The sequence below is a fragment of the Pleurodeles waltl genome, chromosome 8 (assembly GCF_031143425.1).
Source record: "Pleurodeles waltl isolate 20211129_DDA chromosome 8, aPleWal1.hap1.20221129, whole genome shotgun sequence".
Lineage (NCBI taxonomy): Eukaryota > Metazoa > Chordata > Amphibia > Caudata > Salamandridae > Pleurodeles > Pleurodeles waltl.
In genome coordinates, this window is record NC_090447.1 from 49,139,777 (window position 1) to 49,165,486 (window position 25,710).

Here is a 25,710-nt window from a genome sequence, read left to right on the forward strand (position 1 = left end):
CTAAACATGCCCCTTCCCAATACTGAATCAGAAAAGCAAAATGCGATTCGGTAAACAAGTTACTGGGTCGCATTTTGCTTTGGTATATAGTAAAAAGCATATTTCCGGTCGCAAATGGCCCGATGTGCCTTTGTGCCCTCGTACATATGGCCTTAAGAGTGCGTGTGCAGCCTTGTAGCTGATGCATCTGCCGAGGTGGCCCCTGCGTTACAAATAGTTCTGCTCGCTGCTCGTGTCCTTGGTGTGCTGACCGCTGTTGTTCTGCTGGCTGCGGCCACCACAGTGACAGATATGGTCACTTCTGAGGTCACTGTTGCAGCAACCTGAGTCTCTGCTGTGGTGATCGATCAGGTCACAGGCATCTCCTGAGAATACCCACAAACATTGGTATATTTCAGCTCAATGTCCATTTTGTCATATTGGTGAAATGAATCAGCCTTCAACTGACTGCAGTACAACCAACACTTTCCAAGACTTACAAATATAAGGAGTTCAAGGTACTTAGACCAGAACATAAGACAAAGAAAACCATGAGCAGCATTCAAGTTTGATCTAGTAAAAGGAAAGTGTGATTTACACCCAGATATCCAAAACTTTGTTGTGATTATTTATGCCTTGCTTTGAAGTTTACATGTTTAATGGAAATATACATATGGATATATACGAACCAAGTTAACAATTGGATCCCTAGAAATCTGTATGCGTGTGCTCCACTATTATAGTGTTCTAAAGAACAAAGTACAGCAGGTCACAGCAGGTCACAGCAGGCCACATAAAGCAGGCTGAGGACCTTTGGACCTTGCAGTCTCCTTGGACTCATCTTATCAACCGAAGCATTGTACAGAAGACCACAGAGAGCTACCCAATGATGAATAGATTGCACAGGCTTGCTGATTCGTCTATGCCAAAGAGGCAACGTATAGTAGACCGCCGGGAGGTGGCCAGTGACAACCGGACAGTGAAGTTTAGTTGCAATCATCTTAGGCAAAGAATCAAAATCAAGTAGCTCCAGGAGAGCTAGTCAGTGATCTTCAGGACCCAACAGTCTTGTTGGAATTATTTTAGCCAAAGAAAGCACAGACTCAGGGGCTTGTAATCATCTTAGCCAAAAGAGCAAAGGTCATTAAACTGGCTGCTGATCTCTGGATCCCACAGCCTTGTTTGAATCATCTATTCAAAGATGCAGTGTGCAGTAGCCAATGTTGAGCTGATTGATGTCTACACAACCAGATACTCTTGTTGGAAAGAAGCAAAGTACAGTCAACCACGATGAGCCGGCTGATGGTCAGCAAGCCCCAGTCTTGTTGGAGTCACTTTCTGCAAACAAACAAACAACAGTACAACAGGGGAACCTGACCAATGGCAATCACACTTTGTAGCACTTTTGGAATAATCTTAACTAATAATGCAAATAGCAATGCTTTTTAGTAGACCGCACAGTGATGGTTTATGCATTCTTTTAAGTTGATTAGTTATTATGAGTTTAAGACGGATTTGAAAATAATCAATAATTACCCTCTAGAGCAGAGTTCAACAGCTCCCTGAAGTGTGTCACCACTTTTGCAATCTTCCAGAAGGAGTTATGACTCAGATATGTGGAGTTGGAGTTTTGGAAATTGCTAATGTTATGAAATTCCAGAATTCATCAGCACAATGTCCATAGGTCATCTCATGCATCACAAAAATAGACAGGCAACATGTCCTGCCAATAGGTAGATTGCAGCTCTTAACAAACCTCTCTTGTTTGCCAGTAACAACAAATCTCTATTTCAACAATTTCCGGGATCAATTCAGTAAGGGCCCTGAGAGCCTATCCTTCAACCAGAGAGATAATTATGTGAAGCATAAATTCTGTGATGGACTTTTCCACTTTACTTAAAGAATTTCAGGCCTGTAGAAGAGGAAATATTAATAACATAATAATGCCTAACAACTTCATACTGTCATTCTTGCATTTTAAGAAGGAGGTAACGGCATATCTGTACATATAGCATGTCACCTGTCACTGACGAAGACCTTTCTAACTCCTCCAGACACAACAACTATGAGACGTTTTAGAGCACCCTGCATTGTTGCATAAGTAGAAAGAAGTTTTCTTCATGCACTTAATTACAGCACATAGTTTATTTGTAGTTACAGGTTACATGTAATGTTCAGGTATGTAGGTTACAGTAAACCCCACGAGGAGCGATTGATGCTTCCAGCTCAGACTTCAGGTCCTATCTGAACCTTTCAACAGACACTAGTACAATCAGGGGAAGAGAACATTCTACACACAAAGACCATAACTGTTTGTAACTTTGTTTATACTGAAACAGTGTATCAACCTGCTCCTGAAATGGGTCTGTCGTAGACTGGAGCCCTCTACTGTGAGAGATCTAGCGTGAGATGGTTCTGCCTATCTCTGGGCAATTTTGGCCCTTTTAGTCACTCACCAAGTTCATAGTATAAGCGCAGGGCCATGTTCGGCTAGTGGGATTGCACCAGCAGCAGGCGGAAACCTCCAGGTGACACTCAGCAGTCAGTAGCAGTGTGAAGCCACGTTCAGCCCTCCCATGGCTTTAGACTCTCACTGGTGCGAGGCAGAGTCTCTAGATGACACACAACAGTCCTCTCAGGGGTGCACAGTGTGTCCCTCGAAGGGTAGCAGCAGAAGAGGATGCTTCTGTCAGTTGCCCTCTTCAAGGTGGCGGACCACTGACTCTCTGGGTTATGGTCGGTACTGATGGAGTTGCTCACTGTGGTACTCCGTATGTCCTTGTGTCCTGTAATGGCTGCCACAACAAATTGTTTAGGTTGCAACCAAACAATCACGATTGACTATTCTCTTCTAAAGGGGCTAATTAGAGCATATCAGGACACTAGCAGTCCGAATATCACTATATTTTGAAGCTTAATTTCTGAAATACAGCTGAACAGATTTACATAAAATCACAAAAAACATGCTTTCTGAGTAAAGATCAAGGATTCTGCCAAATTTGGTCTAATTTTGTTTGGCCATTTTTCTTTATCTCTTTTTTCTTGAGTACTTGGCTCTTCTTCTTGGGTGCACCAGCCACGAGCTTGACGAGTCCGTGGCATGGCGGATGCTAGGCACAATCTTCAGCACACAGTGCCTGTAGGCAGTGACCTCGATCCTTCATGAGGCATTCTGATGCCACCTCTAAGTTAATGTAGTCTTCGGGGCTGGTCCTGACCCAATGGCACACTTGGTCGTGTCATGGTCACTCAGTCCATTTACGAGGCACACGGGCTACCTGCATGCGCTTATCCTAGCTTCAGTTGCCCCTTCCACATGGGCACACCATTCCAGGGGCCTAAGGCCTACAACAAGGATGTGTGATGTAGGTCACACTGCCCGGTCCAGCAGTACTTTGATTCCTTCGATGCAGCTGCTTAGGGAGTCTCTGTCCCTTCTTTAGATTTATTTTGCAGATGGGGGATGTGTATTCCAAGTCTGAGTCTTGGAACAGGTTTGGGTTGGTTCCCCTTTCATGTGACCTAGCAGGTCACCTTCCAGCCCTAGCCTTTGCGTTCAAGGATGCTCTGTCCAGCAGGACAGTTTCCCGGTGGAGTACCCATCACAGAAGTACAAAGAGATGCGAGCAGGCTGCACCACCTCACTGAGATCAGGAAAAGAGACCAGAATCTGTGCCCCTTCAAAGGACTCCTTTCCCTATTAACGGATACAGCTGGCCTCATCATGCACCGCCACCATCCATCAAATGATGTGCAAGCAGCAATGGTTCCAATAATAATGAAGGGTGCTATATAATTAAGGAAATATTGGCCAGGTTTACCAATCAGTCACAAAAGTAATACATTACAACAAACAATAATTATGAAGAGCATCAGTGAGGTGCTAAAAACCATGCTCATTGCTCTGGCAAGCCTGATACACGTGTGAATACTTTAATATATATGTGTAGCCTAGGCCTGTATACAGAAACTGATTTTAGTAAAGTGTGTCTGTCTTAACTGTTGACAGCGTTTCGTTTCCTGTGGAAATTGGGATCTTCATCAGAATTCAAATTAACATGAGCCTGAGAGGTCACTACATAGGAATGGGTTGGGAGAGAGGCAGAAATGGGACATAAATGTAAACTATATAGAAACACATTGTATGATAAGTATTTTACCCTGTATCCAGCTTTGTAGCAAAATGTATTAAGGAACTCTGAAAGTCACAGCAGCTGTGGACCTTACACTAGAGACACCTATATTTGCCTTCAAGAAAGGAAAAAAAAAACTCAAATACCATTTGTTCTGCTCTGCACTCACTCCAAATAGAACTCCCCAATCCATTCTGGATCTGTTGGGTTTTCTATCACCTGTAGGACACTACAAATGTGGGGAATGTAACCTCTGATCCCTAACAGTTGAAAGCAAGGAATTTAACCATGGCAGCACTAAAATCACTTTGAAATGTTTTTCAAACTCCAACACCAACATTGTGATTTGCACCATTTTCTGTCCTTTCCGGCTTGTATATGTCGGTCAAATAACCCAATCAGTCGAAATCAGAATCTTGCAATATTGGTGCAGACTCAGGTGTCAGGTCCTCACTGCCCTACTAGTTGAGCACTTTATCCAAACCAAACATTCAGAAGATGATCTGCAGTGGCAGGTGAGTTTGGTCATCTCCACACCTCACAGAGGCGGCAACATAAACCAGATCCTCAACAAAGAAGAGCTCAAATGGATCCTACAGTTGGATAACATGAATTCTGGGATCAAGCGAATGGAAGACCGGCAACACTACTATAAGACCCACCGGTTTCACCCGAATGGGACAATACAATTGGACCAAAAACTTGAACTTGTTTTATCTTTTAGGTGGATGTTATCATGACAGGTGTTACATGTATAATATATCAATGTCTTAGCTGTATTCTGTGTCTGTTTTTGACTGTTTGTTAATGTAACAAGATAACCCCCTGACAGGTCTAGGCAGGCGTAACTAGACTCATCCTTCACCTCCACAGACGGGCTCACTTCACCCTGCATCTCAAAAAGCTACACTGGCTTCTGATCTAGATCAGGAAGCTGACGCACGCATACAAAGCCCTGCACAATGGAAGACCAGCATACACCAACAAACCTATGACCTTCCACAAACCGACCCCACACCTGTGATCCACCTCTCTTTTTCTCGCAGACAACCCCCGGATCCGCTGATCTAACAGCAGTGGACATTACTTCTCTCACCTGGTGGCCAAAGCTAGGAATGTCCACCACCTTCACCCTAGGAACGCCACATTGCTTTGGGAATTCAGAAAAGGTCTCAAGACTTGGCTTTTTGAATGAACAGAGCACCGCGAAGCAGCCAGCAACTCCAGCGCCTCAAGATTCTCACAGGTGATTTGCTGCACTAAATCCTGATTGATTGTAATTGTTTCATTTGCTGACACTGTATTAAATGAGTCCATGTAACAAAAGAAATGTATTAATTACTGTCACAATTGTAACTAACAGAATTCCTTTTTACGCCTTTCTGTCTGTATGAACCTCATAAACATCCCTTCTTATACATGACCACTGAATGAGACCCGCATTCCCCTTTTGACCTCAACATGCCCGTCACAGCCTCAGTTCTATTTCTATTGCCACTCTAAATTGAAGCATGTCTGTGCATTCTCGGAGATGTCACTCAATTGACAGCTGCCGACACAGGCTTCTCCCTGCCGGCACTTGGCTCATCCTCAAGGAATTCCTGCTTACCATCCACCGGCTGAAAGATGTGACCTCATTGTGGATAACCTCCTACCCCCATCCAGTTACTGAGCAGGAATAATTTGATTATAGAGCGGCCATACTTTACTGTTGGCTTCATGGTATTTCAGCCATTCCATTGTCACTCTAATGTTTCCCTTTCACAGACTAACCCCTCCTTGCTATACCCTGTCCCAGTGACTCCCTCATTGACTCCCTTTGCTCTATTGGATGAAATTCCTGCACACCGGGCCACAGCTCAAGGATCTCACCTCATCGCTGGTCCCCTCCCACCACATAGTCATAGACCAGGTAAAGTTTGAGGTTGATGCAGCCTTTCACATCAGTTTACCGGTGAGCTTTCTTCCATCTCATGTCAGTCCATATTCCTTTCCACAGAATAATCTCACCTTGATGTACCCTCACAGGGCACCTCCCATAAAGCGACCATTAAATCCCATTGACTTTGCATTCCACACTGGTGAGTTTCTCATACTTACATCCCCAATCCACCATACTCTCAATGATTGAATTCACCACTAATTTCCTTCTAATTTTCAATCTTTCCTTAGCCAATCTTTCCTATGCTCAATTCATGGCATCATTTATATGCAAGTAATTACAGTGCATTGCAGCAGTGTACAATACCTATCATATGTGTTTGTATGTATTTTATATTTATGGCCCCTTTCTGTCCCTTCCTCCATGCAGTGATGATGATTCCAATATTGAAACGTCATCGATCTTTAACAGAGATCTATTTTACTAAAATCAATTTGTGGGATACAGGCCTTGCTTTTGTAAAATACATTTGATTCACATATATATTACTCTATTCAAAAGTCAGTGGCCTAACTTGAGGGAGCCCCCCATAAAGTACATAAAGGGGGCTCTCTTCCCTGGCCCGCCACCTACCACTTTTGCTGAGGGTGCACCTGGAGCTCTAGGGTCCCCTGGATCGCAAGGGCTGCCGGGGCTTATTTTACGCCACTGCACATGTGCGTGATATGCTCGCCTGAGCACCCATCATGTTTTTTTCACCTCGCGCATTCTCCACATAAATATTGTAGGTTGTGATTTATTAATTTTGTGCCTATTAAATCTGAGCAATATTTTGTTATTTACATAATATCCTTCACTGTTATAGAGACCATTGTCGCTGGTACTCTATTAGATACCCGGGTCCCAAGTGATCGCAGGGTTTCAGGACACATGGCATCAAATGGCAGCTCCAGTCAGAGGCATCACAGATAATTTGCATTAAGAAGGGCCTCGGCACCCCCAAGAAAAGCCTGTCTCCCCTTTCCTCACCATAGAGTCTGGTGCTCCAATCTAGGACTTGCCAGAAATACAAATATGTTGCCAAGAGAAAGCAACCTTTCCTCCATCTTGTACTCTGGTCCAGAATGTAGGCTGTCAAAATGGAACCCATAGGCCTGCATCACTCATGCATGGCACAGTATTACTCCTAGCACATACTCACATATACAATACACAGGATGTCGCTTTCAGGATTCCGGGTTCATTGTGAGCAGCAGAACTTTAGATGAATGGGCCTGTAAGTAGGTAAAATCCTGTCACTACAATTCACTAACACAATATGCTGCCCCCACTTCACTCCACCCATGAAACTTCTGGCAGGGCAGTAGTCACCCATCTCTAGGAGGGTGCACTTGGTGCACCCTTCTTAGTTCACAACTTAGTCCAGAATCTATCATTCTCAAGACCAGGCCTAGGTCAATGCACGCACATTGCATTGGTATGTGGCATTAGCAAAAATAAAAAATAAAAGAATCACAGGAATGCTGTTCGGGTACGCAGGGCAGGGCATAGGACTCTGCAACATGCAGAAGATATTCCCATCCCAACAATATACACATACATACAAAAAACATTTGATGATAGCATCTGTGTGGTTAAGTTTAAGGCTATTTCCATTAAAAAGGCATTCTTTTGGTCTGTGTTTAACTTTGCTAGGAGATGAAACATCCACTATTCTCAATACCAGAAAATGAACCTGTCACTTTAGCGCCACCTTAGTGTAAAAAAAAACAATGATATGGTGGATCTAAGGTGGCACTACAGGCTCTTAAAAATGGCCATAAATGTCAGAGCAGGTTAAATGAACGGATCGTAAGGAAAGAGGAAAGAAGGAAAGAGAATAGCACAATATCTGGCGGAAGAATGAGAATTGGCGAGGTAAAGTGTCAAAGAAGACAAGGGAGATGCTTAGCGTATCTGAAGCATCCAGACTCCTGGGAGCTAAAGAACAGTAGAGGGCGGGTGTAAGGGGAGACAGTGAGCTGAAGTGAGCCTGAGAAAGTTACCTAAGCTCTTGGGGACATATTTATGAGATAGCGGCACAGTGCAGCGCAAGAAGTCACCTCACTGCGCTGCGCTATGTTACTGGGAAAGGGAAGGAGTGCGCATTATTTAAGGCATATTGCACAATCCTGTCCTTTCCACAGAGCTGGTACAAAATGGGCTCACTAGCGCCAATGCACGTACTTTTGCACTATGGTGCAAGGGTGCCTGCGTTGCATGCAGGATTGGTTTGCATTACTCTGTGGGTGCTGCAGAATGCAACACAAGTAGAAAGAGGAAGTAACAAGGAGAAATAAAGAAGACCTTTCTTTTTGGTAAAGTGCCAGGTTTTTCAGTTCTGGTAAATCTGTGAATGCGTCAAAAAACATGGGAGTTTCATGCGAACACCCATGCAACGCCCAGGGAACGCTATCCCGGGCCAGAGTAAGGCAATGCAATGATTTGTGCTGCGTTGCCTTACTCCAGATTTTTGGAGCTAGTCAAAGTGAATTTGCATGGCTTCAAAACTCTGACTTAGAGGTTTGTGCAACGCATGTGTCATGTTGCGTGGTGAAAGCGTGATGCAACCCTCTCATAAATATGCCCCTACGAATCTAAGGGGAAGAATAGAAGAAAGGGGGTAGAAAATAGTGGAAGTTCAATAAGACAGGCAAGAGAGTAAGAGAGATGGGGAAACAGATTGTTGAGGGCTATTGAAAGGAATAATGGAAGAAGGAAGGATGAAAGAGGGAGGGCGGCATGGATGGAAAATAATATGAAGAGAACAAAAGGACATATGAATGACAGAGTTGAAGATGTAGGAGAAAGTACGAAATACACCCATGAGCAAGAATAGCTGGGCCAATGTTAAGCTCAATGACTTTGAAAGGAGATCAACAGATGTGTGTAACATAGGTTCAGGTAGGTGCCTGCTTGACACCTATGCGCCCCACACTGAGCCTCACACTTGCTCGCATCGAGTCCTCTCACCCATGAAGTAGGCCGCGATCTTGCAGATGGCCTCTCCAAAGATGAAGTTGCCCATGAGATTGGGGATGAAGGTGAAGGGGATACAGAAGACAGCCACCATGAGGTCACTGACGGCCAGCGACAGCAGGAAGGAGTTGGTGACCGTACGCAGGCGCTTGTTCATCACCAGCACGATGATGATGAGGGTGTTGCCGAAGATGCTCAGTAGGAAGATGAGGCAGTACAGGAGGATGCGGACCCAATTGTTCAAGTCTGAAACAAAAGGAAATACTAATTTACTTCAATAGGAAGAAAAATGTTGTACAATGATTCACTTGCCATTCGCTTAACATCTCCTGGCCAAACATGGAAAAGTAACTTCAAAGGTATCAGGCGCAATGGCTACCTAATGAAATAATTACATCATGACCAGAATGCTGATAAAAAGGTGATTTTCACACGAATGCATCCTATCCGTTGGCTTCTGATGGCGCAGAAAGTAGCTTTCAACAAAATCTGCTGAGTATTTCAGCACATACCTGGCAGGGTCCTTGGCATATCAATTTCAAATAGACCCTTGGTCTGGCGACCAACTCTTGTTGGTGGTTCCACCCTTTAGATGGAAATGGAGAGGGGCGTGGAGAATTTAGGAGTTAGGTCTCACGTTATGGAATAAATGCGTCCTTAAGGTCTTTCACCAGCCTGAGGGGCATATTTACAAGAAAGAAGTGCATCATAGATGATGCGCCACTTTTCTTGCGCCTCCCCTACCAGCACCTAACAACACCATGGATGCACCGTATTTACAATACAGTGCACCATAGCGGTCCTTAGCACAAAAGAGTCAAAATCTTCGACTCTATTGTGGCGCTTTCCTATACTAGCGTCACAGTTTTTTATCCTAGTGCAGCAAAGCACAGGGAGGCCCACTGAATATAATGGGTGCGTCACTTTAACGCCTGCTCTGAGTAGGCATTAAAAACAATGAAGAAAATGGTGCAGTGAAATGTCGTAAATTTCACTGTGACATATTTTCAGGCCTCCCTGAACCCGAGCCACCTCCTCGCATTCATTATGCTTGACGCAGGCATAATGTGGCTCAAGGGGTTGCAAAGTGGCTCAATGCACGCATTGCGCCACTGTAAATATGGTGCAGCAGAAAAGCCACCTCAGTGCTGCCTTAGCGTACAACAAAATGACACTATGGCGGCTCTAAGGTGGCGCAAGGGGTTGAAAATATATCCCTGAGTTCATCAGATTTGACACTGAGTCAAGACAGTCTCATCTTGGTTTCCTGGCCTATGTGTCCGCCACTAGCCTCTCTTCCCTGTGGTTCCTATAGTAAACATTTGACAGCCAGTAAGAGGAGCCCAGGAGCCGGTACAAGGCGATGAAGAGGAGGGGGGCACACGTGCAGGGTTACAGAGAAATATCAGAATCGCCAAGGAAACAGAAGAAAAAATTGTTCATGAAAAAACGATGGGAGGAGGAAGTGGGGGTTAAGAAGACCAGACAGGACCGGGTCTCTCCCTGCAAATACTTAAAACATAATGCACACTCATTTATCAGATTTCAAGATTTCGAGAATGCATGCAAAATAATCAAACAGTCTGGTTTGAGTTTTCACAAGGTGCCTAACTGTACAATTGCTGAATGTATACACCCTCTAGTAATAGAATGCAGAGAAAGTGGCAAAAGGGGGGGTGGGGGAAACATGTGAGTACTTAGAATCAGTGTTTAAGTGTTTACTAGTAGAATGAGTGTTTTTTTTTAAATGAGAAGCAATGGTGCAGACACTGAGCCAGTTGTGGGATTGTGGCATAGAAGAAATAAAATAAAAACATATTTAGGATATTGAGGGAGGACAATTTTATAAGAGATATGGGCATTTCATCAAACATATAGTCCTGTACAGGTCAGTCCTGTATCTCCCTTCTCTCCTTTCATATAGCTTATCAGTCCTGTCCAGTCCAGTCCTCCAGTCTGCCCTCCTTACGCAGAGTTTATCAGTCCTGCCCTGGCCAGTCCTCCAGTCTGCCCACCTTTATCAGTCCTCTCCAGTCCTCCTGTCTGCCCTCCTTACACAGTGTTTATCAGTCCTGTCCAGAGCAGTCCTCTAGTCTGCCCTCCTTACACAAAGTTTGTCCAGTCTGCCCTCTTTACACAGAGTTTATCAGTCCTCTCCAGACCAGTCCTCCAGTCTACCCTCCCTCCTTACACAGAGTTTATCAGTCCTGTCCTGTCCAGTCGTCCAGTCTGCCCTCCTTACACAGAGTTTATCAGTCCCGTCTAGTCCAGTCCTCCAGTCTGCCCTCCTTACACAGAGTTTATCGGTCCTGTCTAGTCCACTCCTCCAGTCTGCCCTCCTTACACAGAGTTTATCAGTCCTCTCCAGACCAGTCCTCCAGGCTACCCTCCCTCCTTACACAGAGTTTATCAGTCCTGTCCTGTCCAGTCGTCCATTCTGCCCTCCTTACACAGAGTTTATCAGTCCTGCCTTGTCCAGTCCTCCAGTCTACCCTCCTGACACAGAGTTTATCAGTCCTCTCCAGACCAGTCGTCCAGTCTGCCCTCCTTACACAGAGTTTATCAGTCCTGCCTTGTCCAGTCCTCTAGTCTACCCTCCTTACACAGAGTTTATCGGTCCTGTCTAGTCCACTCCTCCAGTCTGCCCACCTTACACAGAGTTTATTAGTCGTCTTCAGACCAGTCATCCAGTCTGCCCTCCTTACACAGAGTTTATCAGTCCTCTCCAGACCAGTCGTCCAGTCTGCCCTCCTTACACAGGGTTTATCGGTCCTGTCCTGTCCAGTCGTCCATTCTGCCCTCCTTACACAGAGTTTATCAGTCCTGTCTAGTCCACTCCTCCAGTCTGCCCTCCTTACACAGAGTTTATCAGTCCTCTCCAGACCAGTCGTCCAGTCTACCCTCCTTACACAGAGTTTATCGGTCCTGTCTAGTCCACTCCTCCAGTCTGCCCTCCTTACACAGAGTTTATCAGTCCTGCCCTGACCAGTCCTCCAGTCTGCCCTCCTTACACAGAATTTATCAGTCCTGCCCTGACCACTCCTCCAGTCTGCCCTCCTTACACAGAGTTTATCAGTCGTCTCCAGACCTCCAGTCTGCCCCCTTTACACAGAGTTTATCAGTCCTGTCTAGTCCAGTCCTCCAGTCTGCCCTCCTTACACAGAGTTTATCAGTCCTATTTAGTCCCCTACTTACACAGAGTTTATCAGTCCTATTTAGTCCCCTCCTTACACAGAGTTTATCAGTCCTGTCTAGTCCACTCCTCCAGTCTGCCCTCCTTACACAGAGTTTATCAGTCGTCTCCAGACCAGACCTCCAGTCTGCCCCCTTACACAGAGTTTATCAGTCCTGTCTAGACCAGTCCTCCAGTCTGCCCTCCTTACACAGAGTTTATCAGTCGTCTCCAGACCAGACCTCCAGTCTGCCCCCTTACACAGAGTTTATCAGTCCTGTCTAGACCAGACCTCCAGTCTGCCCCCTTTACACAGAGTTTATCAGTCCTGTCTAGTTCACTCCTCCAGTCTGCACTCCTTACACAGAATTTATCAGTCCCGTCTAGTCCAGTCCTCCAGTCTGCCCTCCTTACACAGAGTTTATCAGTCCTGCCTTGGCCAGTCCAACTGTACTAGTCTCTCCTTCTAAATAGCTTATCAGTAGTAGTCAGGCCATTCAGACGGATATTTGCATAAGTGTGCACTTGTTACTGTGATGCGCCACATTATGCCAGAGTCAGGCATAATGTATGCAGGGGGGGGTCGTTCTGGTGCAGGGAGGCCCGAAAATATGGTGCAAAAAAGCTTGCATCGCTATAGACAAAAAGATGTCAGAACCACTGGCAATTCAGCTAATCTCTTTTGTTCAGATTTGTCACTGGCATTTCTATGAAGGACATAACCCTCAAGTGACTAGAGGAATCTCAGTCAGACACTTGGCGCTATATAAAACATATTTTGTTCCTTTTTTGCATTGATTTATTTTTCCCTATTTATTGTATTTTGCTGACGAGCTGTGTGTCACAGTGAGCGCTGCTAGAAACAGCGTGATCTCTGTAGAAAACTCACAGTAATTATTTTTTAGGGGGAGTACAAAATGTTTTTAGGGGTCAGAACAGGATACCATTTAAACGTGTGTGCTCTTTTACAATATGTCAGGCTTTTTGTCAACAAAATATTCTGTTTTGATAAAGCATTTCGGTAAAACTACTTTATAATTGCACCATTTTGCCGAAACAAATGGTCGAGGGATACTTCCTATGTGGCACCCACATGAAAACCTAGACCATCCAGAAATGGATAGCCGGCTGGCACAGAGACATAAGCTGGAATTCAGTTTTGCACATGGCTGAGGGAAGTGTGCACAGGGGCCCAGATTATCGTAGAAGTCACACAACACAGCGCAGAAAGTAAAGGGGCAGCGCTGAATTGCGTGAAAGGGAGAGAGCAGAACCGAGCCTACTAAGATGTGGAGCTGATCTCCTCTCTCCTTGCACTGGTTAACTTTTGGCTGCCATGCACCAACACAGACACACCTGCTCCATAGTGCAAGGCTGTTTCCTTTGTGGGAAGCTTGGGTTTGTGCTGGAAGGGGTCCAGTGCAAAAACTATGGGGCATATTTACAACGAAGTAGCACGGGCCAGTGCAGCACGTGATCTTGCTGCTCTGCTCTGCGCCACAGGGAAAGGGCCGAAATGCACCTCATTTATCAAAAATGGTGCATTTTTATCCTCTCCCCTGCGTCCTTGTGGCTGCCTCGCACCAATGGAGGCAATCTTGCAGCATGGTGCAAGGGTGCCTGCGTTGCATGCACAATTGTTTTTCTCCTCAGTGTTGTTGTACTCCCATGTGACTCTTGCAGGAGTAAATAAATTGCTTTTTATTTCACCATCTTACCGGTATGGGCACTTCCACGAAGGACATAACACTCAAGTGCCTAGAGGTGATTCATTCATTCACACTTTGGCACTATATAAAACATATTTTTATCTCCCTATGTTAACGTATTGGGCCTCTCCGCAGTGTGAGTGATGGATCGCGGGGAGTGTTAGGCGTAATGTGTTCTCTTGTGTTTTTGTTGTTTGATGCGCTGCAGGCTGGTATTGTCTAAATACATCTTCTTGAACATTCAAGGAGTCCCTCCTCCTGACTGAGATAGGGTAATTTGCATAAAGTATTTCTTCTTTGTGCTCTGGGATATAATGATGCTGATTTCTTGTGGTAAGCCACCACATGTTAGTTATAAGGTACAAGGCAGTGTCTCTCAGTGACATCAAATCCGTAAAGCCAGAGTCGCAGTGAGTAGGACAGCCTTCTCCTCCAACCCTAGGTGGGTCCTTCTCAAAGTGACTCTTGGCTTCCTCCTTGCCACACCACTGCGTGTCTAGGTGTTCTCACCATTGTAAGAGAGATAGTCATGGAAACATTCGCGAATTTCATCCACAGAGGGATCACGGACAGAATATGGGCTCCAAAAATATTGTGTGTACAGAATATTGTGTCAAAAATGTTGAGGGTTTTGAGGACCAAAATATCAAGACATTAAGTCCAAGTAGGTAAGTATAAAGTTACGAATCCTAACTCCACATCTACATACCTTGAAGGTATACATATCATCAAGGTGCATATATGTGGAGTTACTATAGTAAAACTTTACTTATCTATAGAAACTTTCCTTCAGAATATCTGTGTCCTCTGTAATCTTGACACTATATTTTGTCCCACTGTATTTTTGGTTCCACTTTTCTGTGTAGACTCCCTACAGGAATCACTGGCATAATATTGGAACCAGAAATATTGTGTGGACAAAATATTGTGTCACAGATTTCGAGGAGCAAAATAGGGAGAAGGTAAGTAAAAATAGGTAAGTATAGATTTACGTTTCCAAACTCCACATCTACATAACTTGAAAATATATATATTGTTATGGTATATGTGGAGTCATACATAGTACAAGTTTACTTACCTATAGAAACTTGCTATCACAATATTTTTGTCATAAATAATCTTCACGTTACATTTTGTCCTATGGAATTTTTGGTTTCGATATTCTGTGTAAACCCCACAGAGAGACTTCATTATCTCTCCTTTCCACTTGGGAGCCCTTCCTAACAGATATGTGACGAGAAACTTCAACAATAGCTCTGTTTAAGCCCTGAAACACTCCATGGACCTCTGTGTAGCACAGATTTGTCTGGTTGAGCAACACGTCCAACTTAATGAAAAACAACTTCACTTGATCCACACAAATCTGAACACTTATGGACGGTCCACCTTTGATGCACCCTGTGATGTTCACCGCACTCTTCACCTGAGCAAGAGGCGGAAACACCACAGGAGCAAATGTTCTCAGCAATTGTTCTGCATATCAAACACCTTCCATGAGATTCAGAACTGCTGAACAACCTCCTGTGTGGGTTCAATCCTTTTCACTATTGTTGTGGACTTTACTTTCTCTTGAAGATTTCTTCCCCAGCCCAGCAGCAGTTGCCTTGCCTACTGTAGCTCTTCGGGGCCTTTAGGTACTACCGGGACTGGGCAGCTACGGTGGCTAGAACCGCTGTTGTCCCTGGAACCACAGAATCCCCAAAGGTGTAGGTACAGCTGGGTGTTTGGGGTGCTCCGCCCCACCTAATGTATTTTCTGACAAATAGCTGGGTGCAGCGGTTTTCAGTAGGGTTTGGTGGGGTGTCTGTCGGATTTCACCCCCAATTTTTACACACACAGACAAAAACGTGCACACTCTCTCACTCTCTGCTTTGAAAGTGATCAAAAGTATTAGTTGTTTTACAAAATATTGTGTTGTCTCCCTTAGCATCCCTATGAATCCGCATTCCTTTCCTTTTCCGCTGCCCGTTAGGCCCCTCCCATGCACCCTGCTTATCGTATAATGTATTTTAACATCATATGCCTGAATGTCAGAAAGTCTGAAGCTCACCCCCTCCCCACCCCCAGTCTTACTGACCAAGCCACGCCCCTGGGAGCCTGAATACCACTGGGAGCTCCCTGATGGTACCTACTTTATTTTTAGGGTGTGACCTTCAAAGGGCAGGTGAGGTGAAATGCTCAAGATTTACTGTAGGGAGAGGGTGTGAGGAGAGCCTCATTTACAGTATTGCCAAGAAATTGTTCAATGCATTTGTTGTGGTAAATTCAATGCTTTCGTAGTATTAGTTTATATAGCAAATATTGGATAATGTAACGAGATAGATCTTCAAAGAGATAGATGTGCGCCCCCCAAAGGTTACCTTGTGTACGTTACCAAAGACAGCACAGTACGGGCTGCCTACGAGATGACTGTGGGTTGTAAGTCAACTCAGAGAGGTCTGATCAATGTGCAGCTCAGTCTTACTTGATTTGGGGGCACAAAGATGTTTCTGGGGTGACCCTGGCGCGTAGAGGGTTTCCAGTTGAGTTGGCTGCGTGCATGCGATGAGTATTGCTGTAGGGAGAGTGCCCCTGGGGCGGCCATATTTGGACAGCAGGTACCAAAACAAGGGCAACTCAGTGTGAAAAACTAAAGGGATGGGCAATCGATGAGAAGATACAACCTTCAGGGTTCAGCCATAGCCTTGTGTGCTGCGGAGGAGGTGTGTGCCCCGCGTAGGGAAGGCCTGCACTCCCAACATGGGGGTACCAGACGCGAGGTGCAGAGGGTTCGTGGGGCAGTATTCCTTCACCCTGGCTTCTTGAAATCTTCCATAGCACAGCTGAGGTGCTGAACCCCGCACAATCCATGGAAGAACGTCCAAAGGGTACTCCTGCTCCCCAGATGTGGATGTGTACGCAGAGCCAGACACCCAACAATGGCCTTCTGATGACTGCTGCAGGGGGGACCGTGAAAGCCCTGCTTGTGGAGACAGTGGGCACCAGTGCTTATGGGAGGGCCTCCTGCAGGAGAGGAATGCAAAAATCATGCCCGGAGAGCCTGCTACCAGCACTGGATCTCTCAGGTCTCAGCGTAATGTTTCTACCCTGAATTATACTTTTAATGATGCCTTTAGCCTCTATAATTGAACTGAGAAGTAGACCAGGTAGAAGGGGGACAAAGCCGGGAGGGCATCCGGCGCCAAAAGTGATGCGTCCTCCTGCCCGCCCATACTCTGTATCCCTCCTCTGCATGCCGGGACACATCAATACGGAAGCATCTTATATTTTCAGAGGGGGCTGCGTAAGTCATTTTACCTCTTTCGTCTGTTTGCATCCCACACGGGGTCAAAGAGCTAGCTCGGTTTCCATGGAAACGGGTCCTTGCTGTAACTAGTATTTTCCCTAACTTGTGCCTGTCTGCTTCCTGCGAGGAGCTGCTTCCCCTTAACTTCCGGGAGCTTCCTGTCCTTGGCCTGATGTCCTGCATCTCACTAGCAATGTTAACGTGTTTCCTGGCCGCCTCACATCACAATTAGCTGCAAGCACCTGCGCCCGTGTGAGCATCTCTGGCGAGGGGCATCTTTGCGGGCGCGAGCCGGGGTCACCCGTGGGAGCGGGTCTGCACCTCGGAGCAGTGGTATCTTCCTCTCTGTGAGACACGATAGAGGCCACACCGGACAGACACTCCCTGAAGCGCCCCCTAGGCGCGATGCTTGGGAAAAGTACATTTCCATGGACTTTTGGAGAACTACTCCAATCATGGGTAAGCGTGTACCCCTAACCAAAGTGTGAATACATTTCCCCAAGATTGGTGGGAATGTGAGAGAAAGGACTTCTCAGCGGAGAAAAATATTTTCCTCTTTATCAAATAGGAAAAAATAGCGTGTGTCAATGCACCTTTGCTAAGGGATAGAACATGCACAAATGTAAAACATGTACATTTTACATCTCAAATGCATAGACATGTAACTCCTCCCGAGAAGCTGTGAGTGAAGGTGCTGCAACCTTTTGAGAATTTTGAAAAATACTACATTTTTAAACGTAGATGTAGGTTTATAAACAGTTTTGAGAATCCTGGCCGAAGTGTCTCTCCAGAAGGCCCCAACCAGCCAGTGCCCCACTGCACTGACAGATATTTGCATTTGGTGTGTGCGATGGACGTTTGCACTGCTGCTGCATGGCGTGCAGTTGTTCTGGATTGTTTAAGCTTGCACAGCTGCGTAGTGTGTGTCGGTGTGGATGTGTGTTTCTTGTACTCTGCACAGAATCTACCCTGTGCGTGTGCGGGTGTATGTGGGTGGGTGTGTGTGTGGATGTGGGTGTGCTCATGGGTGTGTGTGGGTGTGTTTGTGTGCGTGTGGATGTGTGTGTGGGTGTGCATGTGTGTGTGGGTGGGTGGGTGTGTGGATGTAGGTGTGCGCGTGTGGGTGTGTTTGTGCATGTGTGTAGGTGTGTTTGTGTGTGCGTGCATGTGTGTGTGTGCGTGCATGTGTGGATGTGTGTGTAAGTGTGCATGTGTGTTTCTTGTACTCTGCACAGAATCTACCCTGTGCGTGTGCGGGTGTATGTGGGTGGGTGTGTGTGTGGATGTGGGTGTGCTCATGTGTGTGTGTGTGGGTGTGTTTGTGTGCGTGTGGTTGTGTGTGTGGGTGTGCATGTGTGTGTGGGTGGGTGGGTGTGTGGCTGGCTGTAGGTGCGCGCATGTGCGTGTGTGTTTGTGCATGTGTGTAGGTGTGTTTGTGCGTGAGTGCATGTGTGTGTGTGCGTGCATGTGTGGATGTGTGTGTAAGTGTGCATGTGTGTGTGGGTGGGTGTGTGTGGATGTGGGTGCGCGCGTGTGTGTGAGTGTGTGTGTTTGTGCGTATGTGTGGGTGTGTTTGTGTGTGTGTGGAGGTGTGTGTGTGTGCACAAAGTGCAGGATCAGAATTTAAAGTGTCCATCCAGTGAAGAGAGAGCAAGTGTTCTCTTTACCCAGTCCTGAATCACTAAGATTCTACAACAATGATCAGTCAGAATGTCTCTTTGTTTCATGACGTCTGCGCTCTGTGCCATATTGTGACATCAGTGACCGGAAGGCCTAGTCCTAAATTCGCAGTGACTATTGTTTACATTGACATTAGGGGGGGTGCTTAAGAGTCTTTGCAATGTTCTGGAGGAAAGTAAAGGGTGTGGGTGCAAATGAAGCAGTTTCCACACATAAGCACACTCTGTACCCTCAGGTACACTTTGCTTCCTCAGGGCCCTATTTTGTGATATCAGTTAATCCGGCTGTGACGTAAATGTGTAAGAAAGCCAACAATAACGCATGAACTTGGGACCCTCAATGTGGTACAGGCCCAAGTGCTTTCTTTTCCAATGTTGCAGAAGACTACACAAGAAGGGGTGGGGTGGCCACCAAGACTGTGATACTGAAGCTCTTCTATGCAGTGTCTGGCAGATGAGCAGTGCTGCTGGCCCTCTCGCCAAGTGGTAGGGGAAGGACTGACAACCACTTCACAGGGCTCAGGAAGCCCTCTCCTACACCCCAGGTGCTAATGCAAGGACACAGAAGGAGTGTTGGAGTTAGGACAATATCCGTGCAGACGTTTGCTGCAGTGCTTAATCTGTAAAAAACAATAGGTGTCAGGGGCCGAACCAGGAGACCACCATGACTCGCACCACCATTGCCACTGCCAGTACTGCCAATGACACAAGTGTGAAAATTCAGACTGTTTGAGGCCCCCAAAGCTATAAGAAGGACTTGGGAGGCAGATCTTAGTTGTTTTTAATGTATATTGAATTATTAAACAGCTTTTGTTCTGCTCATCTCTAAATTACACAAACAGTACCACCATGTGGCAGCTGTCATACGTGTCGGTGTTGACAACTAAGTGCTGGTGCCTAGCACCAGAAACTACAGACTCAAGTTAAGCACTGGTTTCCTGCATGGTGATGCTGTCCGTAGAGCAATCCAAGATAAAAAATTATTTGAGAACTATGGGGCGGATTTAAGAGCTCCTTGCGCCATAATATTGACACATTACCGTCATTTTTTTAATGCTAATGTGGCGATATTATGGCAAAAATGCAGCACCAAATTTACAAAGTAGAGCAATGCATGCATTGCGCCACTTTGAAACCTTTTGCGCCACATTATGCCTGCACCAGGCATAATGTATGCAAGGGTGGCATTCCCCCATAGGTGGGGCCGAAAAAATAGTGTCATTTGCGTCATTCGTTTCGGCATTAAAGGGAGCACACCATTGCTTACAATGGGCCCCTTTGTACTGTTCAAGGTTAGCGCCAAAATTTTGGCTCTAACCCTGAACAGTACATCAATAGCGTCAGAAATTGTATTTACATACGGCACACACATGGTGGCGGTAGTGGGGCGCTAAGGGGGCGCAAGGAATGTGGCGCTGCACTGGGTGCAGTGCCTGCGTCCTTAAATCTGCTCCTATGCCTGCAATGGAGATCAACAAGTGCCCGTGCAGAGACAGGGAGAATTTGTTGCACCTTTCCTTCACGAGCAATCACTTAAAGGGAGAAGCGTGATATTGTTAAGGGCTGCCACCATGTGTTAGGGCCTGAATTCAGAACTCCAGCGAGCTCAGGCTCTGATGTTAAGCTGTGTGTGTGTCACAACAGTGACAGAGGCCGAAGCCGTGGCTGAGTTGTCAGGATGAAAATTGTTCTGAGTCCACTCAGCCGCTGTGTCACTTTCTTGGAGTAAGTTACAGCTTGTACAGGCAGCCAGTTCGCTACGTCACAATTAGGGCCTGATTATCATCTTGGCGGACCAGGTTACTTCGTCGCAAACATGATGGATGTCCCGTCCGCCGCATGACGATTCCATTATATCCTACGGAGATCGTAATATGGCGGATTAAATATCAGTTATGTTTATGATGGAGTATTGCATCCGAAGGATCATAATGAGGCCTTTAGTCTCAAAACCCAAGAAAAGTTCATCAAATAAATCCTGTTATTGGTGGTTGTGATGATGGTGGAGTGGCTAACTTGGATTGTGATTCTTAATTTTCAGTGGAAGTCCCCTTCAAAGACTCCCTGCCACCCCTACAGGAAGCAACAAAGAATGCCTGCTGTGGTGATCAGAGGACACCCCACGCCTCTCTGACTCTGACAACACCTTGACCCACCTGAAGCCTTTGCTTCACTGTGAGCATCCCTCATCTGACCCATGGATGCCGACACCTAATCAGATACAGCCTTGGCCCCCTGTAATGAACTGAGCTCAAGAGAGCTTTCCAGATCCAAAGTAACTTGCCTCAGTCGGACCATCCTCTAAATCACATGGCCTGTTCTCTCCAGGCTTTTGTCTAACTTACCCTTAACAACAGTGAGGCTCCCTCATAAATATTAGGTACCATGTTGGACAGCATCAGTGCTCTATAATTCACCTTTCGTCTACTCCTAGTTCCCATTGGTCCGTCAAGAATATTACTCTCATTCCCTTATGTAATATTGGGGTGTAACCATGGTCAATGACTTCTTTGAATCATTGACTTCAAATCACACCTAGATGGAACCAGATGCTTGGAAATACAAGACATCAGAATGACAATTAGCAACAACAGCATTAGCTTTAAAGAAGGAAAGAAGCTAGGAAAAACGTTTTGCGGCAAATGGTTACGGTTTATTGGTTACAGGTTCGTGGATTGCTATTAAGCGTTAGACTTTAGTGGTAAACAGTTAAGTGCTAGGGGTTAGAGATAGGGATCTAAGACGAAGAGCTGAATGGTAAGAGGTATGGCCTTAAGGAACAGGGCCATCGGTTAAAGAATAGGACATAGCTGTTCGGGACAGTGATAGGAGCTAGGACAGTGAGTAAAGTAAGAGGTTATGGAACAGGGGCAGTAGATCATGGATTAGGGGCTATGGGAAGAGGGTTTCTGGTTAGTTGATGGGTCTAGGACATAACAGTTTGCAAGTAAATTAAAATGTTAGGGAATAAGAGTAATGGACTAAGGACTAGCGCTTGGGGAATGGGGTTTGAGGTTTGTTAATTTGGTCTAAAGGGTTTAAGGTATGGGTAACGGTGTGGGTTACGAGTTTGCAGTAAGGGATTAGTTGTAAGGAGTTGCATATTAGGGTAAATTGTTAGGGATTAGGAGTGAGAAGTTAAGGTGAGGGGCGAAGATGAAGGTTAGTGGTGGAGGTTAGAGTTAGGTTTAGTGGAAGAGTTTGCTTAAATCATAAAATAGCAAAAATAAATCATACCAAATGCAGCTGGGAACCAAATGACTGAGACCGGTATCGGTTTCAGTGAGTACCGACACTGTGAAACTGTGGGGTTTGAAACCATTTGATTCAAACTTAGGGCTTGATTTAGATTTCGGTGGATGGGTTACTCCATCATAACGGTGAAGGATATCCCATCCGCTGAAATCTAAATATAATAATATCCTATGGATTTACATCTCGGTGGACGGAATGTCCGTCACCGTTGTACCGGAGTCACCTGCCAAAGTCCAAACCAGGCCCCAAATGCTAATCATTCAAATCTCACTGAACTCTTCACTTACCGTTTTTAACTATTTTCCTTCTTATTTATCTTATTTACCTGAACTGTTTTGAATGTTGCTGGTTGTTTTTTAATCCCCCCAGCACTTCTTACAAGGCTCTGCCTGCTGCTTGCTAACGCTATTGAAAGAAGATAGAACTGGACTTAAGAGAGTCTTTTTATAACTTGTGTCTATGAGTATAACGCTGAAGGCGCTGTGTGAGCTCTTAACTGGGCCACCGCATTTTAAGTGTTTCTTCCATGTCTATTCTACGCTGCATAATCAATAATTATAACGTCACACCAAAGCAGCAGTGGAGGAAATACCTTGTCAAGAATTGAGGGGATCTCTTTGTTTCTTTTCTTTAACTCCTGCAACCAAAAGGCAATCTAAAGTTTAAGTGCACTTTAAAGCAATTAAAAATGCATTAGCACAAGTGAAATGAGAATAGAACAGGTCCTTGCTCATCTAGATTTAGAAGAGAAATGGAGTGTAATAAACATGATTTTATATTTACAGAATGTCAGTACCACCATTATACTGAAATCTGGGTTAAGTCGTTTTTATTCAACCTTGCTTTTCATTCTTATTTATTTATGAACAATAAAAGGACAAGAAATGCTGAAAATAGCAACAATATTCATGGTAAATAGGTCATGATCAGTTTGGATGGATAACGTTAAGACGACTGTAGATATGACGAATGTAATGTATATATGGAAAACACTGATGGACAATGCATCAGGTTTTTACATCGACCAAAAAAATATTTTATAACATTTAGATTTCCATGTCTCGCCCAGCACATCTCATTTTGAAGTCAGGCTTGGTCGTAAAGCTGTTTACAAAACCTTTTTGTTTTCCTTTGTACAGAGTGGGCTTTGGGTCAGCCCTCTTCAACCATTGGCTTGTTTGGACCAGCCCATTTCAACCATTGCTTTGAAACTTTGTCAATCACACCTGCGCTTAGCCCAGAAGAGTATTCATCTCTCACCTCGTGCTACTGGCTCTTTGGAGTATAATTCCGCCTCCTTTGGAATGTATCCATGCAGCCACAGAGCTGGTAGGTAAAACTGTACAGTGCAAAACTATGATAAATCATAAAACTATTTTCTCACACTCAATGTCACACCAATAAGTCGTGGTCTCTCACTGCGACATTTGAAATTAGGCACTTTTTAAATTGTTTCTCAGAATGAAAGAGCAAGCCTGACCCAACATGGCCCTCTTATTCATGTTTTATTTTTGCAGATAGGGGAGGCCAGGCTCCAAGGTGGCTGTGATGACATATCACGATCAACAGAAATACCGCAATCTCGCAAGACTCTGGGTGGCCATCTTAAGGCCAGGCCATCCAGATCTAAAATAGACAAAAAACCTATAGCTCCTAGCCCTGCTGCTACCTGCAGGGCCCTCCTCGGGCCCCTTCCATGGTGCAGCTCCCGTACGCTGTTGCAGCCCACCCAGTCTGCAATTCTCCTCCATGGCTCAGTAATGTCCCACTTACATTCAAATCTGTGCCGCCTGGAGGCCTTGCACAGATAACAGAGATTTGATGTATATTTGCATGTGTTACTATTTGTAGATAGAGTTGTTGGCTTTGCTAATGCTTATTCGTTATCAGATGCTATTGCAAACACCAAGAGCCCTCCCCACTACTGTTTTGCCATTTTTGGAAATATTGTCGCAGAATTTCACAGGTTTTTTTGAATTTGGATTCACACTACTGCTGTTTTGCACCGTTAAATAAACGATTGTTGTGTCGTTGTTTTTTTATCGTTTTTAAGACAAGTAAATCATGTTCCCTTTCTTGCAAAAATAAACCAAAATATACAACGATTCACATTCAGAAATCTATGTTTCAAAACTTTGGAGGCTAAACTCTCAAGAGTCCGAAAATCAGTGACCACTGGCTGAATGCGCCAGAGTGATCACCAATGCTTCCATTTTCTTACGATAATGGCATTACTCCTAGTCCTACTCCCTCGCCTTCCTTTTAACCAATGAGGCCTCCCGCCTCCCCCCTAGACCCTCCCTTCCCCTTTCAAAACCCCCCCCCCACCCTTATCCCCTCCTGTACAAAAACCAAGCCCAAGCCGCAACTCGGACAGTCCGTACCGGGAGGGTGGGAGGGAACGGAAAAGGAAGGCGAGGGAGTAGGACTAGGAGTAATGCCATTATCGTAAGAAAATGGAAGCATTACCTCCCGTCCCTCCCTCGCCTTCCTTTTAACCAATGAGACATAGCAAGAAAAACACACAGGAGACGGACATCGAGTTGCAAGACCCTTATTTAATATCCTGCACCAAGAACATCCCAAACAGTATCTCATAGAGGATAAGACCCGGTGACCAAACACCGACTCCAAACCACCCAAGTCCGACAGCCTATAATGACGCACAAACGCCGAAGGAGAAGCCCAAGTGGCGGCCCTGCAAATATCCACCACTGAAGTCCCCTGAAGCTCTGCCCCCGTCGCCGCCATGCCTCTGGAAGACCTCCCCTGAATCCCTAGAGGAGGAACCACCTCTTTCAAGGAATAGGCCAACAGAATCAAAGACCGAACCCACTGACTCAAGGAAGCCGTGGAAGGTTTCTCACCTTAGCGCGCCGGACCAAAAGTAACAAACAGAGAATCCCCTGTACGAAAAGGAGCCACCACCCGCAGATACTCCAACAAAACCCTACGTACATCCAACGAATGCAAACGGACCTCCTCCCCTGATGAGGGATCCGGACAAAACGAAGGAAGGATGACCTCCTGCCTGGAATGGAACGAAGAATTGACTTTTGGAATAAAGGAAGGCACCGGAACCAGAACCACCCTACCGGGAAAAACTTACAAAAAAGGAAAGGAACATGCCAATGCCCCCAATTCCCCCAACCGACGAGCCGAAGCAATGGTGACCAAAAAGAACGTCTTCAAAGATAGACGTCGCAAATCACAGTCCCCCAATGGGTTAAAAGGGGCCCCCGTCAACACATCCAACACCAAGGACAGATCCCATGAGGGAACAGAACGTACCGGGCGAGGAAATAAATTAATAAGCCCCTGAAAAAATCCAGGCATCAATCGCCCTTCAACTTGAAGATTACGCCACGGTCCCTAAATGCCCGAATAGCCGCCCACAGTACCCGAAGAGAAGCCACTGACAACCCTAAACGAGCACCGTCCTGCAGGAACTGCATCACCTCAAAGAGAGAAGCGCAGGAAGGATCCAACTCACGACTTAAGCACCAAGATGAAAATACCTTCCACTGTCCACCATAAGAAAGCAAAGTTGAACGTCTCCATGAAGCCAGCAAGGTAGAACTCAAAGCCACTGGCACC

General features: G+C 45.5%; 1 protein-coding gene across 1 annotated transcript in view; it reads right to left on the reverse strand.

The window, feature by feature from the left end:
* CCKBR (cholecystokinin B receptor) overlaps positions 1-25,710 on the reverse strand; it is a 248,525-nt gene that overhangs the window by 57,970 nt on the left and 164,845 nt on the right. Inside the window, exon 2 of the mRNA XM_069203672.1 lies at positions 9,007-9,258. Coding sequence (XP_069059773.1) covers positions 9,007-9,258 — 252 coding nt within the window. The remainder of the gene's footprint in view (positions 1-9,006; positions 9,259-25,710) is intronic.